Below are 24,847 nucleotides of genomic sequence, written 5' to 3'. Positions count from 1 at the left end.
ATGGTGAAGAGGAGAGATGAAGAGGAGGATGAAGAGGAGGGTGAAGAGGAGAAATGAAGATGGTGATGAGGAGGATGAAGATGAGGATGAAGAGGAGGGATGAAGATGGTGAAGAGGAGGGTGAGGAGGAGGATAAAGCGAAGGGTGAAGCGGAGGATGAAGAGGAGGGTAAAGAGGAGGATGAAGTTGGTGAAGAGGAGTTTGAAGAGGAGGGTGAAGAGGAGGATAAAGCGAAGGGTGAAGCGGAGGATGAAGAGGAGGGTAAAGAGGAGGATGAAGATGCTGAAGAGGAGAGATGAAGAGGAGGGTAAAGATGAAGATGGTGAAGAGAAGAGATGAAGAGGAGGATGAAGAGGAGAGTGAAGAGGAGAGATGAAGAGGAGGATGAAGAGCAGAGGTGAAGAGGAGGGTGAAGACTGGTATAGAACAGTCCACAGTCCAGACATGGGTTAGAACAGTCCAGACTGATAAAGAACAGTCAACAGTCCAGTCTGGTATAGAACAGTCCAGACTGGTGTAGAACAGTCCACAGTCCATAGGTCCTGGGAGGTGTCCCTGTTAATGCAGGACCAGGTAGGAAGGTATCCCTGTTAATGCAGGTCCTGGGAGGTGTCCCTGTTAATGTAGATGCTGTGATGGGGGTGTCCCTGTTAATGCAGGTCCTGTGAGGGAGGTATCCCTGTTAATGCAGGTCATGGGAGGTGTCCCTGCTAATGCAGATGCTGTGATGGAGGTGTCTCTGTTAATGCAGGTTCTGGGAGGTGTCCCCGTTAATGCAGGTCCTGTAAGGGAGGTATCCCTGTTAATGCAGGTCCGGGGAGGTGTCCCTGTTAATGCAGATGCTGTGATGGAGGTGTCCCTGTTAATGCAGGTCCTGTGAGGGATGTATCCCTGTTAATGCAGGTCCTTGGAGGTGTCCCTGTTACTGTAGGTCCTTGGGGGGAGGTGTCCCTGTTAATGCAGGTCCTGGGAGTTGTCCCTGTTAATGCAGATCCTGGCAGGAAGGTGTCCCTGTTAATGCAGGTCCTGGGAGGTGTCCCTGTTAATGCAGGTCCTGGGAGGCAGGCAGCTAATCTGAGCGGCGCCACTTTAAAACAACAGTCCTGAGGGCCTGTCACTCCACGAGCCAGACAGACCTTTGACTAGCGGGCCCGCACTGAGAGCCCGCCCCTGATTGGCTTAGTGCCGCATGCGCCATGAAACACGGCCTGTAATTGGCCGGTCGCACTGTCGAGACAATGACGCGCAGCCGTCTCCCCTATTGTTGTAGTGATGTGTGCGGGAGGAACGGCTACTGCCGGAGGAAACGGGGCTGATAGCGGCTTCAAACACCCAGAAACGCCCCGAGAGGCTCGGCAACAACTGGAGGGAACCTTCAGCTAACCCCGAGAGGAACCCGACCCGCAAACAGCTGGACGTCCACGACACAGACACCGGGAGCAGCCTGTCGGTGAGCCGCCAACAACTTCTGCACCCCGGCTAATGTGTGAGTACCGACCTCCCGTCAGCCTGGAGCTCCGATCAGGGTTTACCCTGGAAGACCCCAGGCTGATCAGAGTTCTACCCCGAAAGCCTCGACCAGCTCACACAGGTTTTACCTCCAGACCCCCAACATGTGATCCAGGTGTTACCCTGAGGTCTGAGACACCAGACCCGGTTCAGGGTCTGTGAGCTGCTGATGGTTCTGATCCCGGTTCTTTACCTCAGTTCCGAGGCTGGAGATTGAGAGGGTCTGAGTCTGTCTGTGGTCTACCTGCTCCTAACATGATGCTGAATGAACACTTCTACACTGTGTGTGTGTGTGTGTGTGTGTGTGTGTGTGTGTGTGTGTGTGTGTGTGTGTGTGTGTGTGTGTGTGTGTGTGTGTGTGTGTGTCTGGACTCCTGCAGAGTTTCCACCCGGTGTTAAACTATCAGTGTGATCAAACTTAAGACTCAATTCACAAATCAAGTCTTTTTAGGCAGGGAGTGAATTTGAATTCTTTAAATCAGAATGTGAATGTTCTAATGTCACTCAGTTGTTTTATTCAATGTTTTGTTCCTCACAGGCGTCAGGCAACACTAATGCAACTCAGATGGGAGAAGTTTTTACAACAATGCGTTAGGTTCTGTACCTGACGTAAACGCCTCAGTACAACGGGATCAACCAAGAATGTCAGTCGGCGTATGACCGTCATCTAATGAATGACGTGGAATTTGGAGTCAGTCAGAGCAGGGACGGGTTATGTAGACCGTACTTCCTGTTTCCAGCAGGTGGCGCCATAGCAGATGGTCACCATTGTGATGTACCTGTGGTGAGGCCCTGGTTCTGATGTAATATTTGGGTCTGAACATGTTCAGGTTATCTACATTGCACTTCCTGTTCCATGGCGAGCTTGGCCATTGCCCCGCCCCCAGAGGGCATACGATTAGAAGTAATCATATGGTTGTGATGACGGTCGGACTCCGATGTAATTTGACGCCGATCAAGTGATGCTTCCTGTTTTTACCCTACACCACCTGTTTGGTGGCGAAACGTCAAACTTTGGCCACGCCCTCAGATGTCTTGCAATGTTTAAGGAAGCTTTGCTCACCAATCCCTTTTCTATCTACCCGCCAATTTTCAGGTGAATTGGACTTTCACTGTCGGACTAGTTCTCTCTGCAAAATTCAATTTGGTCCAAAATCAGTGAAAATCCAATATCTATTTCAAAATAGTGGACTTCCTGTTGAGTGTTCAGAATGTGCTGTTACTGGCCGCAGCCACGGACGCTGGAGGGAAACCAGTTGACAAAGTTTCAGTGTGTCGTACCTTCCGTCAGTGTCTAGCCTTGTTTATGAACGTGTGAGGTTGTGGCTGGCACTCAGCTGCTGCACATGCTCACGGTAGCGTTGGGGTCCTGATATGTCACGGAGGGGGCGGGGCTATAACCCAGGAAGCCTGTAGACAGTCACATGACATTATTAGCTGGTGTTGTTGGCAATAGCATTGATATTGACACTGGCTCTTCCAATTAGGGCTGAACGATTTTGGAAAATAATCTAATTGCGATTTGTTTCCCTCAACACTGCGATTTAATATGTTCGTACTTTACGTAAGAAGCTATCGTCGGGTCCTGAGGGGGCGGGGCTATAACTCAGGTCACAACTTAACATATAGTGTGTAGATAGACAGTGACGTCTGCCCTGAAGCTGATCAGCCTGTGACCACTGTGACCACTGCCGGTGGAAGCTGATCACCCTGTGTGCTGTGACCACTGTCGGTGGAAGCTGATCACCCTGTGACCACTGTGACCACTGTCGATGGAAGCTGATCACCCTGTGACCACTGTGACCACTGCCGGTGGAAGCTGATCACCCTGTGTGCTGTGACCACTGTCGGTGGAAGCTGATCACCCTGTGACCACTGTCGGTGGAATCTGATCACTCTGTGCCCACTGTAACCACTGTCGGTGGAAGCTGATCACCCTGTGCCCACTGTGACCACTGTCGGTGGAATCTGATCACCCTGTGACCACTGTAACCACTGTCGGTGGAAGCTGATCACCCTGTGGCCACTGTCGGTAGAAGCTGATCACCCAGTGACCACTGTGACCACTGTCGGTGGAATCTGATCACCCTGTGACCACTGTGACCACTGTCGGTGGAAGCTGATCACCCTGTGGCCACTGTCGGTAGAAGCTGATCACCCAGTGACCACTGTGACCACTGTCAGTGGAATCTGATCACCCTGACCACTGTGACCACTGTCGGTGGAAGCTGATCACCCTGTGGCCACTGTCGGTAGAAGCTGATCACCCAGTGACCACTGTGACCCCTGTCGGTGGAAGCTAATCACCCTGTAACCACAGTCGGTGGAAGCTGATCACCCAGTGACCACTGTGACCACAATCGGTGGAAGCTGATCACACTGTGACCACTGTCGGTAGAAGCTGATCACCCAGTGACCACTGTGACCACTGTCGGTGGAAGCTGATCACCCTGTGACCACTGTGACCACTGTCGGTGGAAGCTGATCACCCTGTGTCCACTGTCGGTAGAAGCTGATCACCCAGTGACCACTGTGACCACTGTCGGTGGAATCTGATCACCCTGTGACCACTGTGACCACTGTCGGTGGAAGCTGATCACCCTGTGGCCACTGTCGGTAGAAGCTGATCACCCAGTGACCACTGTGACCACTGTCGGTGGAATCTGATCACCCTGACCACTGTGACCACTGTCGGTGGAAGCTGATCACCCTGTGGCCACTGTCGGTAGAAGCTGATCACCCAGTGACCACTGTCGGTGGAAGCTAATCACCCTGTAACCACAGTCGGTGGAAGCTGATCACCCAGTGACCACTGTGACCACAGTCGGTGGAAGCTGATCACACTGTGACCACTGTCGGTAGAAGCTGATCACCCTGTAACCACAGTCGGTGGAAGCTGATCACACTGTGACCACTGTCGGTGGAAGCTAATCACCCTGTAACCACTGTCGGTAGAAGCTGATCACCCAGTGACCACTGTGACCACTGTCGGTGGAAGCTGATCACCCTGTGGCCACTGTCGGTGGAAGCTGATTCGAATTTGCAAAATAAAAATCTTTTTAGCTACACATTTGGTAAATCGATGAAATGGGTTTTCTGCGCCGCCCGAGCTCATACGTAAACATTTGTCCACACGGGAAGGCCTCATCCCAGTACATCATAAAGAGGTTTTCCAGTTTCTCACCAGAGCTGCTTCCACAGTGATTCAGGTTTTAGTTGCTGAGTTAAAAGTTGCTCTGGGAGAGAAATGGACGGCAGTTTGTTCAATATCTGAACAGCCACATGTTCAAACTTCAACCAAACACAAACTGAAGCTACAACAGTTTCCATTTACCGTAATTTCTGGACTATAAGCTGCTGCTGTTTTCAGACGTAATTCTCAGGTGAGTGCGGGTTAGAAAGCTGCCAGGAGGTGTCAGATCGTCACATCAGACCAATGAAATCACGGAACAGGTCAGGGTGAACCTGTGGACATTATTTCTCTGGCGGATCTGAGTTATTCTCTGGGAACAGTTTGGAAGCTGCCCTCCACATCTCTCTTCCAGAAGAGTTGAGAAATACTTGTGTCATCATGATTCTGACTTTATCATTCCAGTAACGTGAAGCTCTAGAGAATATTGATCAGCTGACGGAGACTCTGAATCACCTTCTGCTGTTTCTAGTGAGACCAGGAGGATTTTATTACCCAGTGTAAAGGGGAACTGGCTCTCCTCACCTCTTACTGTTTTTCTAGTTGATCTGAAGGGGATTCTTCTGAGAAACAACTTTGTGCCTTTCTGAACTGTGAGAACCTGTTTTTGTTTTTGAGAAGATATGAAGAAGAGCTCTATGATGAGGTGAATGTGTGATCATGAATGGATTAATGGGGTGAAAGGATTCATTTGAATGTCCTGCAGCTGGATTCTGAAGACACTTGAGCTGTTTTGGGGTGAACCCAGGTTTCCCCTGGGGGGTGGGGTTGCTTGATTGTGAATTGTATTTCAGAACCTGTGGTAATCAAAGTGTTAATTTGAGATCTTCATGCTCCACCATTAGGGAACGACTCGGAGCTGAGCCATCATGACACCGGGGAACTTCCTGCTCACCCAATGGCCGACCATCTGACCTCCAGGTGAGTCACAAATTCCCCCCCCCCCCCCCCCCCCTCCTCCACGTTCCAGATAAACTGCTGCACACAGCTGCTTTCCTCTTTGAAGGTCAGTGTGTCAGAACTTTGGTTTTCCTCACCTGACCAAATCATTTATCACGATATCTGCTGCTGGATGTGTGTTTTATAAACCGGACAACCGGACACTGCACCACGAATCCCACAACATACGTGGACGGGGGAACCCACGAGAACGTCCCACCAGTGGGGAACGTGGCCACAACCAGTATAGCGACCCCTGAGAGGAACCACTGGAGATAAAAGAGTCAGTTAACAACCTGATAAAAGTAGATAAATAGATCATAGATAAAGTAGATAAAAGTAGGTAATTAAATAGGTAATACACATATATACATATACAGAAATCAGTTAAAAAACCTGATTAATAAGGTGAGTTTGAAAACTTTTTTTAAAAACCTCAAGTCTCTCTGCAGCCCTGAGGCTCCCCGGCAGGCTGTTCCACAGACGGGGGCCATAGGAGCTGAATGCAGCCCCCCAGGGGGTCTTAGTCCTGGTTTGAGGCACAATTAAACTCGGGGCCCGTGAGGGTCGATATGGTAAAATCAGGCCAGATAAATACGAGGGTGCAAAACTGTTAAGACACTTAAAAACTAATAAAAGAACTTTTATGTGCAGTGCAGTGATGCAGTGATTTTAAAACAGGCGTGATATGGGCCGCCCTCTGGTCCTCGTCAGAACTCCTGCAGCAGAGTTCTGTAGGAGTTGGAGTGTTGATAAAGTTTTTTGGGAGACCAGAGAGCAGGGCGGTACCATAGTCCAGCCTACTGGAGGTAAAAGCATTAGTCACGGCCAGGTTTTGTTTGGATGAAGATGGTTAAAATCTAACAGTTTTGGTAAAAGTTTCTCTCTCTGCCCTTCAGGACCGAGAACTAGAACCTCTGTCTTGTCCTGGTTGAGCTGATGGACGTTTGCTGCCGTCCAAGACTTAATATCTAAAATGCCGTTAAGAAGGGCATCGATTGGCCTCGTGTCCTCAGGAGACACCGCCACATACAGCTGTGTGTCATCAGCATAGCGATGGAAGCTGACGCCATGTCTCCTGAGGACGTCCCCGAGTGGCAGAATGTAAAGATTAAAAAGGATTGGGCCTAAAATCGATCCTTGGGGAACCCCACAGCTGACTTCACGGGTTCCTGAGGAACATGTATCCATACTTGCAAAGAAGCATCGATCTGTGAGATAAGAACTGAACCACTTAAAACATTACAAGAGAGGCCGGCCAGATTCCTGAGTCCCTCTAATACAATGACCTGATCAATGGTGTCAGAAGCAGAAGATCCACTAAAATCTAGACTGTGAGCTGTTGGGAGTCTTGATGCCATTTAAAATCTTTAAAAGGGCTGTGCTGTGGTTCTTCCTAAAACCAGACTGACGCGTCTCCAAAATGTTATTTCTGGAACCACAAGAAATGAGTTGTTCTGAAAGATGTTCTGCTGTGCTGCTCGTTTCACAGTTTCTCTGAGTGTGTGTGTGTGTGTGTGTGTGTGTGTGTGTTCTGTCTGCTGACAGCAGCATCATGTCCATGAATCCACCGAGCAGCAACGACGCCTGCCTCAGCATCGTCCACAGCCTCATGTGCCACCGGCAGGGCGGCGAGAACGAGGGCTTCGCCAAGCGGGCCATCGAGAGCCTGGTGAAGAAGCTGAAGGAGAAGAAGGATGAGCTGGACTCGCTCATCACGGCCGTCACCACCAACGGCGTCCATCCCAGCAAGTGTGTGACTATCCAGAGGACGCTGGACGGCCGGCTGCAGGTCAGTCCGTCCTCCTCCCGCAGCTTTTAAAGCAGCAGTGAAAGGTGTGATGGTTTGTAGCGCTGCTTTGGCAAACCCAGTCCCAGGCTGATCTGTTTCTTCAGCTCAGCCCTCCTTCCAGTGTGACCTTGATTTTCCTCCTGAAAGTTGCTCCAAGCTGCCGGGGGACTGTGTTCCCACTTCCCTCCATCCTTGACATGCGACGGCACTTTACATTAACCTGACCCACAGTTCACTTCAAACCTGGATGCTTTCGAGCTGTAATGAAGACAGAGGCCGTAACCCAACTGTTGCTCACTGGGAATTTGATGATTCAGCTCTAATTTTCTATTTCCATACATATAAACACATTAAAACCTCAAATGCATCTTGAAACCAAATGAATCCCATATTGTGTGGACTATAAGTAGCAGAGCATTGATTTGAGTTGTTTGACGAGTCATGTGACCTGTATCAACTTACACACATACCATCTGTGACCACTAGATGTCACTGTATCGGTACAGAAAGCTGCTACGGCGCCACAGAAAAACCTCCATTACTTCTGTAACTGACGGAGCCAGAAAAATGTTTCCACAGCAGAATTTATGGTGAAACTAGAAAACAGAATGTTCAGAGTGAGAAAAGAAACTTGTTACCGTGGCGAAGAAAACAAAGCAGGCTAATCGTGGCTAAAAGCTGAGCAACAAATTCCCAGAAGGTTCTGGAACAGTGAGGCTGGACCTGGAGTATCACCTGTTACATCTGGACACGCAGAATGAATGTTGTGATACACCAGTAAACTTGGAGATTTTTCTTCATCTTCAGAATGCAGATGTGATTTTGAGTCTTTGAAAATACTTAGTTTAGGCAAGTAGTTTGGTTCCCGTCCTCGGGTCATTGTCGGTACACGGTGTCACTCAGGTTTTATCAAGCTGTCTGACTGTGAAATCTGCCCTCTGCTCCAAGGTGGCGGGCAGGAAGGGCTTCCCTCATGTGATCTACGCACGGCTGTGGCGCTGGCCGGATCTCCACAAGAATGAACTCAAGCACGTCAAGTTCTGCCAGTATGCCTTCGACTTGAAATACGACAACGTGTGCGTCAACCCCTACCATTACGAGAGGGTGGTGTCTCCAGGGATCGGTAGGTCAACTCCACACCTGGACTAGTACTCTGCAGACTGACACTCGTTGTACTTTGAGGGCCTGTCTACACAACATGGTTGTTCATGGAGAACTTTCTTTGTGTTCTGGTCATTTCACGACCAGAGAAACTTCTCCATCTGAAGGTGAAACAGCACTTTCCTGAGCATGAGCTCTCCAGCGACGGCAGTTCTTCTGCTGGTGTCAGTAGATGAACAGTAACCGCGGAGGAAGTGAACGCTTCCTGCCGTTCACTGTACCATCATCTGCATCAAGGAAAACCTTTCTGCCATACAGATACTGAGTCCTCTGATGCCATTAAGGATGAACTTCTCTATTTATTAGACTTTTTAAAATATTCTTTAGATCTTTCCTCATGTTTCAAATGAAGAAAATCTGAGAAAACCCGCATTGATAAGAGTCCAGCCCGCTGTATCGTTAAAGAGGTTAACATCTCAGAAGAGCTTTTCTTTCAGTAATCTTCACATCTGGCAGCAAAAGCTACGGTGAGCATCTCGTCCTCTACAGTAATGTAATGGAGGAATAAATCCCCAGCTTCATCACCATACCATGTGGATATGTTTGGATGACCATGCGATGTTTGCTGATATCACAAAGTCTGTCATGATGTGAGCCCGTCTCACACAATCTATGATTTGACTATTTTATTTCTAAGGTCTTTCAGGGATCAGGCATTAAATAAACAGTATAAACAGTCAGGGTGTAACAATAAAACACTGTCAGGTCTCATATCTTTACCAATGTAATGGCTCCTGTGATCCTCATCGCTCTTTTCCAGTTGTTGTTCAGTGTTTGTGGAAAGAACCTGGTCAAAGCCGCCGTGACATCACAGACGGCGGAGCTAGCATGCGTGACGAGCCCGTGCTTCTTCTGTAGTTGCCCGGTTCGTTGTGTTCCCCGGTATTTTAACTCGCACTGACACTGTGCATATGGAGTCAGTTCTGTCTTTTGAGCCGTCTTCCCGTCTGAATCCGAAGTCTTTCCATCCCGCCCATTTATTTCCAACAGGTGAGCGTAAGTCGTCCTTTTTGAGCCGCTCACGCTAGCCATGACGCCGCTGTGCACGTTGTGCGAAGGCCGCGAGAGTGCGCAGGAAAGGGTGACACCGACGTACAGAAATGCTACGTGAATTTCAAAATAAAGGCGTATGTGAATCGATGTTGTCATTGTGCATCGATGTAATTGTATCATTAATAAATGAATGGATGCAGATCGATGTGTTGTTGCACCCCTATAACGGAACGGTGCTAAAGTCCAGAATGAGCCTTCACCTGAAAACTTCATTGATCCAAGAACAGAGCAGATTAACGCAGATTAAGTTGCTGCGGCTTTTAATCGTTTTTAACAGTTTAATCACTTGAAATAGGGTTCCTGAATATTTATAGGGATTGTTCCTGGTATGTTTATCACAGTTCATAGTACAGGCCTCTGGATATCTGTTACCTGGATTAACATACCAGGATATCTCTGTTACCTGGATTAACATACCAGGATATCTGTTACCTGGATTAACATTCCAAGATATCTCTGTTACCTGGATTAACATACCAGGATATCTGTTACCTGGATTAACATTCCAAGATATCTCTGTTACCTGGATTAACATACCAGGATATCTGTTACCTGGATTAACATTCCAAGATATCTCTGTTACCTGGATTAACATACCAGGATATCTGTTACCTGGATTAACATACCAGGATATCTGTTACCTAGATTAACATACCAGGATATCTTTGTTAGCTGATAAGAGAAAACCAGAGTTAATCCTGAAGTTACCTAGTTAAGAGAAATTCCAGCGTGGTAGTTATGATCTCCTGATTGAAAACAATAACAACGTCCGTTTAAACACAGTTTGATATCAAACAATAAGATACACAATATTTGGAGTCGGGGGCTGGAAAGTGTCCCGATGTGTAGTTTCTCTAAAAAACTGATCAACATTGTCCAGTGAGTGAACATTTAACTGATCATTGATTGACTGATTGATTGATTGATTTTTCTATCTTTCACAGTCGGTCTCAGCCTTCAGAATTCTGGTGAGTGTCTCTGATGTTGATTGTGGACGTGTGAGGTTGAGCAGAGTGGAAGTCTATTGTTGATGAAGTCCAGTCAGAAGCTGATTGTTGATGTCCAGTTCCAGGAGGTCTGATCAAAGAGGAATACATCCATGACTGTATCCAGATGGACCTTCCTCCCAGCATGCCTCTGTCAGACCACCAAGACGCCCTCAAGCTGCCTCCTCCAGACCACTACGGCCCCCCGCCGCCTCACCCGTCGCCTCACCCGCCGCTGTCCTCCGAGCCCCACGGGCCTCCGCCGGGCCCCAGATACCCCAACCTGTCTGTGTCTCCCACTGGTCAGTTCATCACTACTACTGCTACTGCTGCTGCTGCTGCTGCTGCTGCTGCTGCTGCTGCTGCTGCTGCTGCTGCTGCTACTATTCTTTTTATTTATGGACAGAAGTTCCAATAACAAATCCGACTTACTTTGAGGCCCTCAAAGAAAGGTCTGACTTCAATATCTGCAGTCTCAGGAATGAAGTAGAGGAAATTACTAGAATGTGCCTAACAAGTGGTGTTCACATCTAGACACTGTCTGAAAGACATTTAGATGAGAGGTTGGATGATTCACTTGTAACTGTCAGTGGATATAACTTGTAGAGAAAAGACAGAAACAGTTATGGAGGAGGTGTTGCACTATATATTCAAGAAGATATTGCCACTATGGTAAGAGAGGATGAACTTCAACGATGAAATACTATGGGTACAGATTCATTTACCATTCAGCAAGCCAGCATTAATTGGTTGCTGTTCCAGGCCTCCAAGTTCTAAAGCATGTTATTTGAATGAATTATGTAAAAACCTTGACAGGGCCTGTGATGAAAACAAAGATGTGTTTATTTGAGGTGACTTTAATGTGGATTGGTTTTCCAAAGTTTTTTTTAAGAAGATGTCTGTTATGACCAGTATTTGTCATCGAGCTCAGATTGTTGAGCCACAAGAGTGTCTTTCAGTGAAAATAGTGTAAAGACATCCACCTGCATAGATCTCATGTTCACTAATGTACCTGAACTCTGTCCAAAAGCTATATCCAGGGCTGTGGGCTGTTTAAAAGTGTTTATGGATAAACTATTGGAAGTAGTCAACAAGCATGCACCACTTCAGAAGCTGCTACTGCTGCGTGTGTGTGTGTGTGTGTGTGTGTGTGTGTGTGTGTGTGTGTGTGTGTGTGTGTGTGTGTGTGTGTGTGTGTGTGTGTGTGTGTGTGTGTGTGTGTGTGTGTGTGTGTGTGTGTGTGTGTGTGTGTGTGTGTGTGTGTGTGTGTGTGTGTGTGTGTGTGTGTGTGTGTGTGTGTGTGTGTGTGTGTGTGTGTGTGTGTGTGTGTGTGTGTGTGTGTGTACAGTACAGTGACCTGTGGTGTGTGTGTGTGTGTTGTTCCAGGCTCTGGCTCCATGTTGCCTCTCCAGGGTCCTCACTCTGATGGACATCACCAGACTCCAGCCATCAACCCCCGCCCCCCCACCCCGATCCAGACCCCCCCCCAGCAGCAGGACCCCCCCCAGCCCTCACAGCCCACCCACCCCCAGCAGCAGTCTCCCCCTCCCCACCCGCTCAGACAGAATGGATACAGCAGCAATAAGCCGGCCTTCCACAGTAAGTTCTACTATTTCTACTGTAGTGAGTTCTACTGTTTCTACTGCAGTGAGTTCTACTATCCCTACTGCAGTGAGTTCTACTGCAGTGAGTTCTACTGTTTCTACTGCAGTGAGATCTACTGTTTCTACTGCAGTGAGTTCTACTATCCCTACTGCAGTGAGTTCTACTGCAGTGAGTTCTACTGTTTCTACTGCAGTGAGTTCTACTGTTCCTACTGCAGTGAGTTCTACTATCCCTACTGCAGTGAGTTCTACTGTTTCTACTGCAGTGAGTTCTACTGTAGTGAGTTCTACTGTTTCTACTGCAGTGAGTTCTACTATCCCTACTGCAGTAAGTTCTACTGTTTCTACTGCAGTGAGTTCTACTATCCCTACTGCAGTGAGTTCTACTGTTTCTACTGCAGTGAGTTCTACTATCCCTACTGCAGTGAGTTCTACTGTTTCTACTGCAGTGAGTTCTACTATCCCTACTGCAGTAAGTTCTACTGTTTCTACTGCAGTGAGTTCTACTATCCCTACTGCAGTGAGTTCTACTGTTTCTACTGCAGTGAGTTCTACTATCCCTACTGCAGTGAGTTCTACTGTTTCTACTGCAGTGAGTTCTACTATCCCTACTGCAGTGAGCTCTTAGTTTGTCATTTTCCTTCAGAATGAACAATAAAAGTAGCACAATAATTTTTAACTGATAACAGATAATAGACTGGACTATTTCAGTGGCTGTCAGAGTCCCCAGGTGGCGCCAGAGAGGGGTCACAGTGATTGGGCGCGCACACACACACACACGCACACACACACACACCATGTCATTTTCAATGGAGCAACACTTTAATGTGGGCCAAAACATTAAAGTGAGTGAAGTGGTCTCAGAATTCCATTGTGTAGTCGTTGTTTCAGCCTTGTGTCATTGTTGTGTCATCGTGTCGCTGTCGTCGTGTCGTTGTCATTATGTCGTGTCATCGTGTTGTCGTCATTATGTCGTTGTGTCATCATGTTGCTGTTGTTGTCGTTGTTGTGTTGTGTCATTGTTGTGTCGTCGTTGTGTTGTCATGGTGTCGTCGTTTTGTCATTGTGTCGTCGTCGTTGGGTCGTCGTTGTGTCATTGTGTCGTTGTCGTTAGGTCATCATTGTGTCGTTGTGTCGTCATTGTGTCGTGGTGTCGTCATTGTATCGTGGTGTCGTCGTTGTGTTGTCATTGTGTTGTCATTGTGTCATCGTCGTCGTGTTGTCGTTGTGTCGTCGTTGTGTCATTGTGTCATCGTCGTCGTGTTAACGTTGTGTCATTGTGTCGTCGTTGTGTTGTTGTGTCGTCGTTGTTGTGTTGTTGTGTCATTGTGTCGTCGTTGTGTAGCCATTGTGTCATCTTTGTGTCGTGGTGTCGTCATTGTGTCGTCGTTGTGTCATTGTGTCGTCGTGGTGTTGTCATTGTGCCGTCAATGTTGTGTCGTTGTGTCGTTGTTGTCATTGTTGTGTCATTGTGCCATCATTGTTGTGTCGTGTCGTCGTTGTGTCGTTGTTGTGTCATTGTTGTGTCGTTGTTGTGTCGTTGTTGTGTCAATCTGCTGTCGTTGTGTCGTGGTGTCGTCTTTGTGGTGTCATTGTGCTGTTGTGTTGTGTTGTCGTTGTTGTGGTGTCATCGTTGTGTCGTCGTTGTGTCATTGTGTCATTGTTGTGTCATTGTGCCGTCGTCGTGTCGTGGTGCCATCGTCGTTGTGTCGTGGTGCCGTCGTTGTTGTGTCGTGGTGTCATCGTGTCGTTGTTGTGTCATTGTGCCGTCGTTGTGTCGTTGTTGTGTCATGGTGTTGTCGTTGTTGTGTCATTGTGCCGTCGTTGTTGTGTCGTGGTGCTGTCGTTGTTGTGTCGTGGTGTCATCGTGTCGTTGTTGTGTCATTGTGCCGTCGTTGTGTCGTTGTTGTGTCATGGTGTTGTCGTTGTTGTGTCATTGTGCCGTCGTTGTTGTGTCGTGGTGTCATCGTGTCGTTGTTGTGTCATTGTGCCGTCGTTGTGTCGTTGTTGTGTCATGGTGTTGTCGTTGTTGTGTCATTGTGCCGTCGTTGTTGTGTCGTGGTGCCGTCGTTGTTGTGTCGTGGTGTCATCGTGTCGTTGTTGTGTCATTGTGTCGTTGTTGTGTCGTGGTGCCGTCGTCGTTGTGTCGTGGTGTCATCGTGTCGTTGTTGTGTCGTTGTTGTGTCGTGGTGTTGTCGTCATTGTGTCATTGATCCGTCGTCGTGTCGTCATTGTGTCATTGAGCCGTCGTTGTTGTGTCATTGATCCGTCGTTGTGTCGTCGTGTCATTGAGCCGTCGTTGTTGTGTCGTCGTCGTTGTGTCGACGTCGTTGTGTCATTGTTGTTGTGTCGTCGTTGTGTCATCGTTGTGTCATTGAGCCGTCGTTGTTGTTGTTGTGTTGTCGTTGTGTTGTCGTTGTGTCTACACTGGAGTCCAGCAGGAGACTTGTGGCCACCACACTCTAAGGTGTTTTCTTCTCCTCTCAGCCGTTTGGACGGGCAGCAGCACAGCTTCCTACACTCCCATCGGACCACAGCAGAACGGACGTGGACACGAACAGCCTCACTTCCATCATCCCAACCACCAGTGTAAGAACTGCTTTACCACGGCTCACCTCACCTGGTGCTCACTTCACCTGGTGCTCACCTGTTACTCACCTCACCTGTTGCTCACCTCACCTGTTGCTCACCTCACCTGTTGCTCACTTCACCTGGTGCTCACCTCACCTGTTACTCACCTCACCTGTTACTCACCTCACCTGGTGCTCACCTGTTGCTCACCTCACCTGTTGCTCACCTCACCTGTTGCTCACTTCACCTGTTGCTCACTTCACCTGGTGCTCACCTCACCTGTTACTCACCTCACCTGTTACTCACCTCACCTGGTGCTCACCTGTTGCTCACCTCACCTGGTGCTCACCTCACCTGGTGCTCACCTCACCTGGTGCTCACTTCACCTGGTGCTCACGTAGTGCTCACCTCACCTAGTGCTCCCCTGTTGCTCACCTCACCTGGTGCTCACTTCACCTGTTACTCACCTCACGTAGTGCTCACCTCACCTGGTGCTCACCTGTTGCTCACCTCACCTGGTGCTCACCTCACCTGTTGCTCACCTCACCTGTTGCTCACCTCACCTGGTGCTCACCTCACCTGTTACTCACCTCACCTGTTACTCACCTCACGTAGTGCTCACCTCACCTGGTGCTCACCTGTTGCTCACCTCACCTGGTGCTCACCTCACCTGTTACTCACCTCACCTGTTGCTCACCTCACCTGGTGCTCACCTCACCTGTTACTCACCTCACCTGTTGCTCACCTCACCTGTTGCTCACCTCACCTGGTGCTCACCTCACCTGGTGCTCACCTCACCTGGTGCTCACCTCCCCTGGTGCTCACCTCACCTGTTGCTCGCCTCACCTGGTGCTCACCTCACCTGTTACTCACCTCACCTGGTGCTCACCTCCCCTGGTGCTCACCTCACCTGTTGCTCGCCTCACCTGGTGCTCACCTCACCTGGTGCTCGCCTCACCTGGTGCTCACCTCCCCTGGTGCTCACCTCACCTGGTGCTCACCTCCCCTGGTGCTCACCTCACCTGTTGCTCGCCTCACCTGGTGCTCACCTCACCTGGTGCTCACCTGTTGCTGCAAAATACAGTGAAACGTAAAAAACTCTCCTAGAAATCCTCTGTAAGCTCCTGTCTTGGTGGTCTGTGGGGCCGGATTGGAGCCGTTACCGGCCGGTTTTGGTCCGCGGGCCTGATTTTTGACTCCCGGTGTAAAGTGAAGGTGAAACTTAGGAGTCACAGCAGCGCCCCCTGCTGGAGGCGATCCACTCATTCAGGTGTATTAACAGTTAAAACCGCTCCGTGCATGATGATGTGTGTGCTTTCACCGGCCCCCTCGTCTGAGGCTCTCCTGAACACGTTGGAGGCTATAAGTAAACTATACACGGCCTTTTCGGCCGTCTTTTTGGAAAATTGACCGTCCAAGTGACGGCTGCCTAAAACTGCACTGAAATGGAGCTGCTGCTATGGAAACGGGCTTGAGCAGCCAAATCCTGCCTGGGTGTCCCCCCCCCCCCCCCATCGGAGGACGAGCTCCAGAGCTCCAGAGCTCCAGACCCAGACCCAGACCCAGGTGAGGTCAAGACTGCGGTGGTGTATTTGCTTCAATTAAAGAAAAAAATATATATTTGGAATTTGAAGGAGCGGCGACGAGGATTTAGGAATGGCGGCTCACCACTACTAAATGGATGTAGAGGAAACACTGAATTAATTTTGATACTTTTGTGCTGAAGAACGACTTTTAGTTTCAGAAATACAATCCAATGGTCAGACTTCCCCTGATCAAGGGTCCTGTGGTCCTGGTAGAGGACCCTGGTCCTGGTGGAGGACCCAGGTCCTGGTGGAGGGCTCTGGTCTTGGTGGAAGACCTGGTCCTGGCGGATGACTCAGGTCCTGGTGGAGGACCCTGCTCAGCCTCTGCTCTCCCTCTAACTGGCTTCTTCTCCTGGACACTTCTCACCACGTGATGGAGCTGATCTTTGTTCTACACCCGTTTGGTTGCTCATGTTCACTTTATCTGGAATCTTCTGTTGTCTTGATGATCCACTTCCTGTCAGTGATCTCCCAGACTCCTGTCTGTCCTCCGTCCTTATGTTGGTTGGTCGATGGTCGTTGATGCTTTGTGGTGTTTTTAGTGTTTCTCTGATCTTTCACCAAAACTGCCTTGTAACACCTCTGGACACCCTGGAACACCTCTGGCTGGCCACCTCTGGCTCCACCCCTCTGGCTCTACCCCTCCGGACACCTTTGAACATGTGGGAACACTTGTGAGACGCCATGTTTCTGAGCTGTTGTCGGAGCATGGTGGTTCAGGTCTGGTCCCGAGGCGCCGTCCATCGTCCCTTCGGGAGCATGTCGTTATTGTGAGGCCAGACCAAGTGCTCATCTTCACACTGACTGATTTTAGGGTGCGCTTTGCACTTTTCAGTGATTTTTCTAAAATGTATTTTGCAGTAAGATGAGTTCAGTGTAGTAAAGTGACTATGCTGAGTTGTTGAGCTCACCTTGTTGGGACGACGTCCTCTCGGGGGTGAAGGTAAGGTGTCACCCTCATCCACAGTGTGTAGATATTGACCAGACTAATGGCTTCTTTTCTGTGTGTTTCAGGGTCTCAACATCACGGGTCCACCTCTTTCCCTCCGTCTGTGTCCACTCATCCAGGTCAGATCCTCATCGTCTGTCTTTACCTGTACTTCTGCTAAATGAGGTGTCCAATAAAACAACAAACTAAAGGAAGCAGATAGGTGATGGAGGAAATGTCCACTCACCCTAGTCAGATCCTCATCCGTCTCTTTATCCGTCAATCTGCTGAGATCCTCCTTCTTTTGAAATGTTGTGTGTCGGTAACGTGTCGGATTGTTTGTGGACTCGGTGGTAAATGAATAAAGCTTGAGCAGGGTTAATCTCTCAGATTGGAGGGGATGCTCCCTGTTTCAGGGGACAGAAACGTGTCCTCCTCACCTCAGTTCTGATGTTCGCTCCAGCATCGCTGTGGCTTCATGTGCTGCGTTCAGGTTCCGGTACATTGTGGGAATTTCTGGGAGTTTTCTTTCTTCACTGGAGTCGCAGTCATTCAGGAATTGTTCTGCAGGTTAAAGGTGAACTGAATACATCAACCCTGGAGAGGGACTGAAGTTTCTGGTTCCTCCTGCAGGGCCAGAGTTCTGGTGCTCGGTGTCGTACTTTGAGATGGACGTCCAGGTGGGGGAGATGTTCAAGGTACCATCCAGCTGCCCCATCGTGACGGTGGATGGGTACGTGGACCCCTCAGGAGGGGATCGGTTCTGCCTCGGACAGCTGAGTAACGTCCACCGCACGGACGCCAGCGAGAGAGCCAGGTGAGTGGCAGAAGAAGAACCTTCCATCAGTGAACAAGATACCCCCGAACTTCAAATACTGCTTTGATAAGTGGTTCCACACTGAAACAAGATCAACGTTCTATTGCCTTTTGTCACAGGAGATGGTTGTAAAGAAAATACAACCAGCAGGGGTTTGACAGTCCGTAACAAGACACAGTACAAAGAACTATAGACATGCCACCTTTGACTTGGAAAAGTACATGAGGCAAAAACTAGAAGTAACAGTGCAGTAAGTAATAAAATACAAACACAACAGGGCAGAGGAATCCAAAATCAAAATAGAATTCTTTGACAAACCAACATCCATCCCTCTCCTCCCTCTTATCCGTTCCCGGGTGGTGGTGGTGTCAGTCTGAGCACCGTCACCCAGATCACATTGCACCATTAAGAACCTTCCTGCAGGTGGTGAGCTCACAGGAAGGTGGCGCCCAGCGTGGGACACGAACCCTCTATCTTGAGACTGAGAGTCTCATGCTCTACCTACTGAGCTAGCCGGGGGGAATCAAACCAACATGTATAAGAAAAGTGGGCAGATTCTTTTATCCGAGTTCTAGGTATGTAAGAAAACGTGTGTCTGAAAGAGAACTGAAGAGGATATCAACCCTCCACGGAGGACGCCAGCGCCTTGCGGCTTGTCGACAGTCATTTTTCTATCAGCACCTGATAACTGATTCATCCTATCTAGAACCAACAGACACTCAGCAGAGAACCATGAATAAGTAATAAATCTTCTAACGATAGAGACTAACGATGCTACCAAGGATTCTCCTATGATCTGATCTTTCGTCTCAGACGGACCAAAATCACGCCGCTTAAAGACACACAAGGAACAGTGGTGTTACCACTGTTCCTCCTCCTCACTGTTCATCCCCACTGTTCCTCTTCTTGACTGTTCCACCTCACTGTTCCTCCTCTTCACTGTTCCTCCTCCTCACTGTTCATCCCCACTGTTCCTCCTCTTCACTGTTCCTCCTCCCCACTGTTCCTCCTCCCCACTGTTCCTCCTCACTGTTCCTCCTCTTCACTGTTCCTCCTCCCCACTGTTCCTCCTCCCCACTGTTCCTCCTCACTGTTCCTCCTCTTCACTGTTCCTCTTCACTGTTCCTCCTCACTGTTCCTCCTCCCCACTGTTCCTCCTCTTCACTGTTCCTCCTCTTCACTGTTCCTCCTCACTGTTCCTCCTCCCCACTGTTCCTCCTCTTCACTGTTCCTCCTCTTCACTGTTCCCCCCCTCACTGTTTCTCCTCTTCACTGTTCTTCCTCTTCACTGTTCCTCCTCTTCACTGTTCCTCCTCCTCACTGTTCCTCCTCTTCACTGTTCCTCCTCTTCACTGATCCTCCTCCTCACTGTTCCTCCTCCTCACTGTTCCCCCTCCTCACTGTGCCTCCTCACTGTGCCACCTCTTCACTGTTCCTCCTCTTCACTGTTCCTCCTCTTCACTGTTCCTCCTCCTCACTGATCGTCCTGACTGTTCCTCCTCTTCACTGTTCCTCCTCCTCACTGTTCCTCTTCCTCACTGTTCCTCCTCTTCACTGTTCCTCCTCTTCACTGTTCCTCCTCTTCACTCTTCCCCCTCCTCACTGTTCCTCCTCCTCACTGTTCCTCCTCTTCACTGTTCCTCCTCCTCACTGTTCCTCCTCCTCACTGTTCCTCCTCCTCACTGTTCCTCCTCCTCACTGTTCCTCCTCCTCACTGTTCCTCCTCGCTGTTGCAGGTTACATATCGGTAAAGGAGTGCAGCTGGAGTGTCGAGGAGAGGGCGATGTGTGGATGCGATGCATGAGCGACCACGCTGTCTTCGTCCAGAGCTACTACCTGGATCGGGAGGCGGGGCGAGCGCCCGGCGACGCCGTGCACAAGATCTACCCCGGGGCGTACATCAAGGTCAGACAGCTCTCTGTGACAAATAGATCCTGTAGATCGCTCAGTATTACAATAGGTACAACAACCCGGCTCAGACATTCAAATTGAAATAAAAAAGGAACGTCTGTGATGTTAGTTAGAAGATTAAAGCACAGAAATACATAATCGAATAAGTAAATAGACAATAAAGCTTCTGGTGAACCTGCAGTCAGAGCAGAGGTGTGTGTGTGTGTGTGTGTGTGTGTTGCAGGTGTTTGACCTGCGGCAGTGCCACAGACAGATGCAGCAGCAGGCGGCGACGGCTCAGGCTGCTGCTGCCGCTCAGGCTGCTGCTGTGGCTGGAAACATCCCTGGTCCTGGGAGTGTTGGAGGAATCGCTCCTGCAGTCAGTGAGTATGGAGCAGACTGCTCACCTCCAACACACACCTCCAACTCCAACACACACCTCCACCCCTCACCCCCTCCACCTCCAACACACACCTCAACCTCCAACACACACCTCCACCTCCAACACACACCTCCACCCCTCACCCCCTCCACCTCCAACACACACCTCAACCTCCAACACACACCTCCACCCCTCACCCCCTCCTCCTCCATCACACACCTCAACCTCCAACACACACCTCCATCCCCCCACCTCCAACACACACATGCACCCCTCCACCTCCAACACACACCTCCTCCTCCATCACACACCTCAACCTCAACCTCCAACACACATGTACACCCCTCCACTTCCAACAGACACTGCCCCTCCAAAACACACTTCCACCTCCAACACACACCTCCACCCCTCAACCTCCAACACACACCTTCACCTCCAACACACACTTCCACCTCCAACACACACCTCCACCCCTCCACTTCCAACACACACCTTCACCTCCAAAACACACCTACACCTCCACCTCCAACACACACCTTCAGCTTCGACACACACCTCCAACACACACCTCCACCTCCAACACACCACCTCCTCCTCCAACAGACACCTTACCCTCCAACACACACCTCCACCTCCAACACACACCCCCACTTCCAAAACACAGCTCCACCTCCAAAACACACCTCCAACACACACCTCCACCCCTCCACCTCCAACAAACACCTCCACTCCTCCGCCTCACACCTCCATCACACACCTCCGCCTCCATCACACACTTCCACCTCCAAAACCTTCAACACACTCTTCCACCTCCAACACACACCTTCATCTCCAACACACACCTCCACTTCCAACACACACCTCCACCTCCTCCTCCAACACTCCCCTCCACCTCCAACACACACAGACAGTCTCAGATCTACATACTACAATAAAACACACTTCCCTGCACAGTGCTGCCCATGCTCTGCACACCTTGGACCAATCAGAGTCCTGCTGCTCCTACGTCCCGCCCACATGTATGTGACTTTGGGTCAGTTTTCCTTTTCACTTCATGCCCATGAATGTCTTCAGGCATGTGGGGCAGCAAGGATCTGCCCTCTTCTGAGTTCTAGTCCAGCTCCTGGATGGCTCCCCAGGTGTGTTGGAGGGTTGGAGTCCCTTTCCGCAGCCCGGCACCAGGAGTTCTTGGGTCGTCCCTGTTTGGGTTTCCCTTGGAGTGTCCAATGTCAGGCTGTGTTGGTGCTGCTGCCCTGCTCTCTCCTTCTAACCTGTCCCTTCCTTCTCCATGGCCTTCACATGATGATGATCTTCACGCTCTCTTGGTTCCAACGCTGCTGTTGGAGATGGTCTCGGGTTGTTTTATGGAAGGTGGACAACTTGTTTAGGTGACATTGGTTGGGCCAGAGCTCTGCTCCAGCTTCAGTTTGGTCCTGGTGCTGAACTGGATGACCTCCAAACTTTAGTCCTATTTCTGAAGGCATTTCTGACCTTGCTGAGCTGATTCCTGATGTTTCTGTCTTCTCCGCCGTCCTATCTGACCGTGCTGCCAAGGGGAACTCCTCAGTAGGTCTTCTTCGTTCACTTTGTTTGGTGTGGGGTGTCGTACATTCAGCAGTATGACTTCTGTCTTCTCAAGCAACATTTTATAGAATACTTGGAGAGGAATGACAATGGCGAAGTCTCACCGTCAATTTTATGGGAGGGGAGAAAAGCATTGATGAGAGGGAAAATAACAGAACCAACATCTAGACTGGAAGATGAACAATGGAAGGAAACATTCCTCTGACGGCTCGTTCTCGGTCGTCTGTCGTTGGCTGCATCTGGCAGTCCACAGCGAGGTTGAGCTGCAGCAGAGACATTGGACAGCCACAGCAGACAAGCTTGTGGATCTTGGGGTGTTGAAAGATGGTTGCTTGGTGCTTTCCCTTCATTCTTATCTTCCTCAGCCTGCTGACAGGTTTCCTTTCCATCAGGTAGGATGATGGCCACGCCCTCATGATGTTGGTCATGGTTCCTTCTGCTGTCTCTTCGGTTGTTTGTTCTGACTCTGCGCTCACTGATTCCAGAATGTCTTTATTTTAAGCTGTGCTAGCGTTCCTGTCTCAGTTCCCACTGTGGGTTCAAGACTTCTGTCTTCCTTCTGGCCATCGCCGTCGACATTCATACGAGTGTCCCTTGTCTCCAGAGGCGCGTTGCCCCAGCAGTGTTCATTTCCTCTGCTGCTTTTTCTAGAACAGAATTTATTTTTTTCAATTGGTCAGTCATGTGTCTGACCCCCGACCTTGAGGACCAGTGGATGGCACTTCATCAGGCCTCTGCCCTTTGACCTTTCTGGCATGGCTGGTCCTGTTGGGAGGCAAACCTCCTGCCAGCATGGCTTCAGGGGTCACTGAGACATGCGAGCCCACCAACCACTGCTAGGTGGCGCTCCATATGGTGAGAGGAACAGTTTCCTGAACAGCTGGAAAACACTTGGATTTCTTACTCTAACTTATACACATATAATTCTCTTAACTCTGCCAAATGACACCTACAGTGCTCAGAACTGAGTGTGTGTGTGTGTGTGTGTGTGTGTGTGTGTGTGTGTGTGTGTGTGTGTGTGTGTGTGTGTGTGTGTGTGTGTGTGTGTGTGTGTGTGTGTGTGTGTGTGTGTGTGTGTGTGTGTGTGTTACAGGTCTGTCTGCAGCAGCAGGGATCGGTGTGGACGACCTCCGGCGACTCTGCATCCTGCGGCTCAGCTTCGTTAAGGGCTGGGGTCCCGACTACCCCCGTCAGAGCATCAAACACACCCCCTGCTGGGTGGAGGTCCACCTGCACCGCGCCCTGCAGCTCCTGGACGAAGTCCTGCACACCATGCCCCTGACCGACCCCGGACCGGTCAACTGAGGAGGAACACACACACACACACACATACACACACACACACACACACACACACACTCTGCTCGTCTTCAAAGTTCAAAGGGAAACACTAAAGAAACAATCAGAATAAAACTGAAATGACCAGGAACCAATTATGCTTGTAACAATCAGTGCACGCGTCACTCATGCTCTCTCTCTCTCTCACACACACACACACACACACCCACACACACACACACACACACACAGATTACCTCTGGAAGATGCAGATTGTCTTCATGTCTTGAAGTAGAGCGACAGTGAGCGGGGGACATGGGACTGAAGAACTGGTTCTACCTTTTGTGTTGATGACTCCATTTCTCTGAACCAAAAAAGAAAAAAGAACCAAAAAGCCCAAAATATTTAGCTTTAAAGTTTTGTTGGTTTGTATCGTCGGTCACCAAAGCCAGAATACCTCATGAGTTTAGTTTTCTGACAGGAGGACACACAGGACAGGATGGTGTTCTGTCCTCGGCCAGTCTGTGTGTGTCCTCTGGGTCCTCTGGACTGGTGTGTGTGTGTGTGTGTGTGTGTGTGTGTGTGTGTGTGTGTGTGTGTGTGTGTGTGTGTGTGTGTGTGTGTGTGTGTGTGTGTGTGTGTGTGTGTGTGTCCTCTGAACCAGTATGTGTGTCCTCATGACGTGTGTGTGTGTGTGTGTGTGTGTGTGTGTGTGTGTGCGTCTTTGTCTGTGATGCTTCTTAACCTTCAAGGCTTCATCTCTGTTCTGCTCAAGTCATTATGCTTCACAAGTTTCAGAAACAAACTCTCACCCTGCCAGTGGCCACACACACACACACACACACACACACACACACACACACACACACACACACACACACACACACACACACACACACCAACGTGCTGGTCAAGTCAGGTTTCAACAGCAAATATGTAAAAATGACAACAAAAGGTTTTTTTTATTTCAGAGAACAGAATTTGTAGCTGTTGTTATTTATTTTTCATATTCCCTGGATGGTACACAGCTAGAAGAAATGTAAGTGTTTTTATGTCCTGAAATAGCTTAAATAAACATAATCTAAAGAAACTTTGTAGTTTGTTTTAATCATTACTTTAAAGGTCTTTGGGACATAATACATGAATTTGAACGTGTTTCATTCTGATCAATGATCAATAAAACAAACCAGAGGAATCTGAAGTGTTTGACCAAACATGACAGTCAGAAGCTCAGTCTTCTCACCTGTCCTCACCTGTCCTCGCCTGCCTCTGGACTCAGTACAGAGACAACTGGTGGAGGCGCGTCCACCTGCAGGTGGAGGACTGGTGGAGGCGTGTCCAGGTTTTTTTGATGAAAAAGTTGAGTGCCTCCTTCCTGCTGCATTAATGTCCCGCAGCTGGATGATTTGATGGATGGATGAGACGGAGTTTGTCCTTCACTCCTCGGGTCTGGAAATCTTTCATTTGTTCTGCCTGAACCAGAACCAGAACCATCAGCAGGAGACTCCCTGGACCCCCACGGGGAGCCTGAACCAGAACTTCGGTTGCTTTAACTGAAGTAGTTTGTGACTTCAGTT

The 24,847-nt window shown here is 49.4% G+C and overlaps 1 protein-coding gene across 2 annotated transcripts; it reads left to right on the top strand.

Annotated features, from left to right (window-relative positions):
• Positions 1 to 1,260: 1,260 nt before the first annotated feature.
• On the top strand, positions 1,261 to 23,641 carry smad10a (SMAD family member 10a). 2 transcript variants are annotated; one of them, XM_080485690.1, is made up of 13 exons: positions 1,261 to 1,486; positions 5,545 to 5,620; positions 7,190 to 7,430; positions 8,379 to 8,553; positions 10,589 to 10,612; positions 10,711 to 10,932; positions 12,017 to 12,229; positions 14,722 to 14,823; positions 17,406 to 17,459; positions 17,953 to 18,136; positions 19,873 to 20,041; positions 20,271 to 20,409; positions 23,086 to 23,641. In XM_080485690.1, exons 1-13 carry the CDS (start codon positions 1,483 to 1,485, stop codon positions 23,295 to 23,297), a joined length of 1,815 nt encoding a protein of 604 aa, XP_080341816.1. In that variant the 5' UTR covers positions 1,261 to 1,482; the 3' UTR covers positions 23,298 to 23,641. The 2 variants fall into 2 exon arrangements, with proteins under 2 accessions (XP_080341816.1, XP_080341815.1); XM_080485689.1 differs by having other exon boundaries at positions 7,187 to 7,430.
• Positions 23,642 to 24,847: the final 1,206 nt, after the last annotated feature.

The sequence above is a fragment of the Lipophrys pholis genome, assembly GCF_963383615.2.
Source record: "Lipophrys pholis genome assembly, chromosome: 17".
Lineage (NCBI taxonomy): Eukaryota > Metazoa > Chordata > Actinopteri > Blenniiformes > Blenniidae > Lipophrys > Lipophrys pholis.
This window is presented reverse-complemented; position numbering and strand designations above follow the sequence as displayed.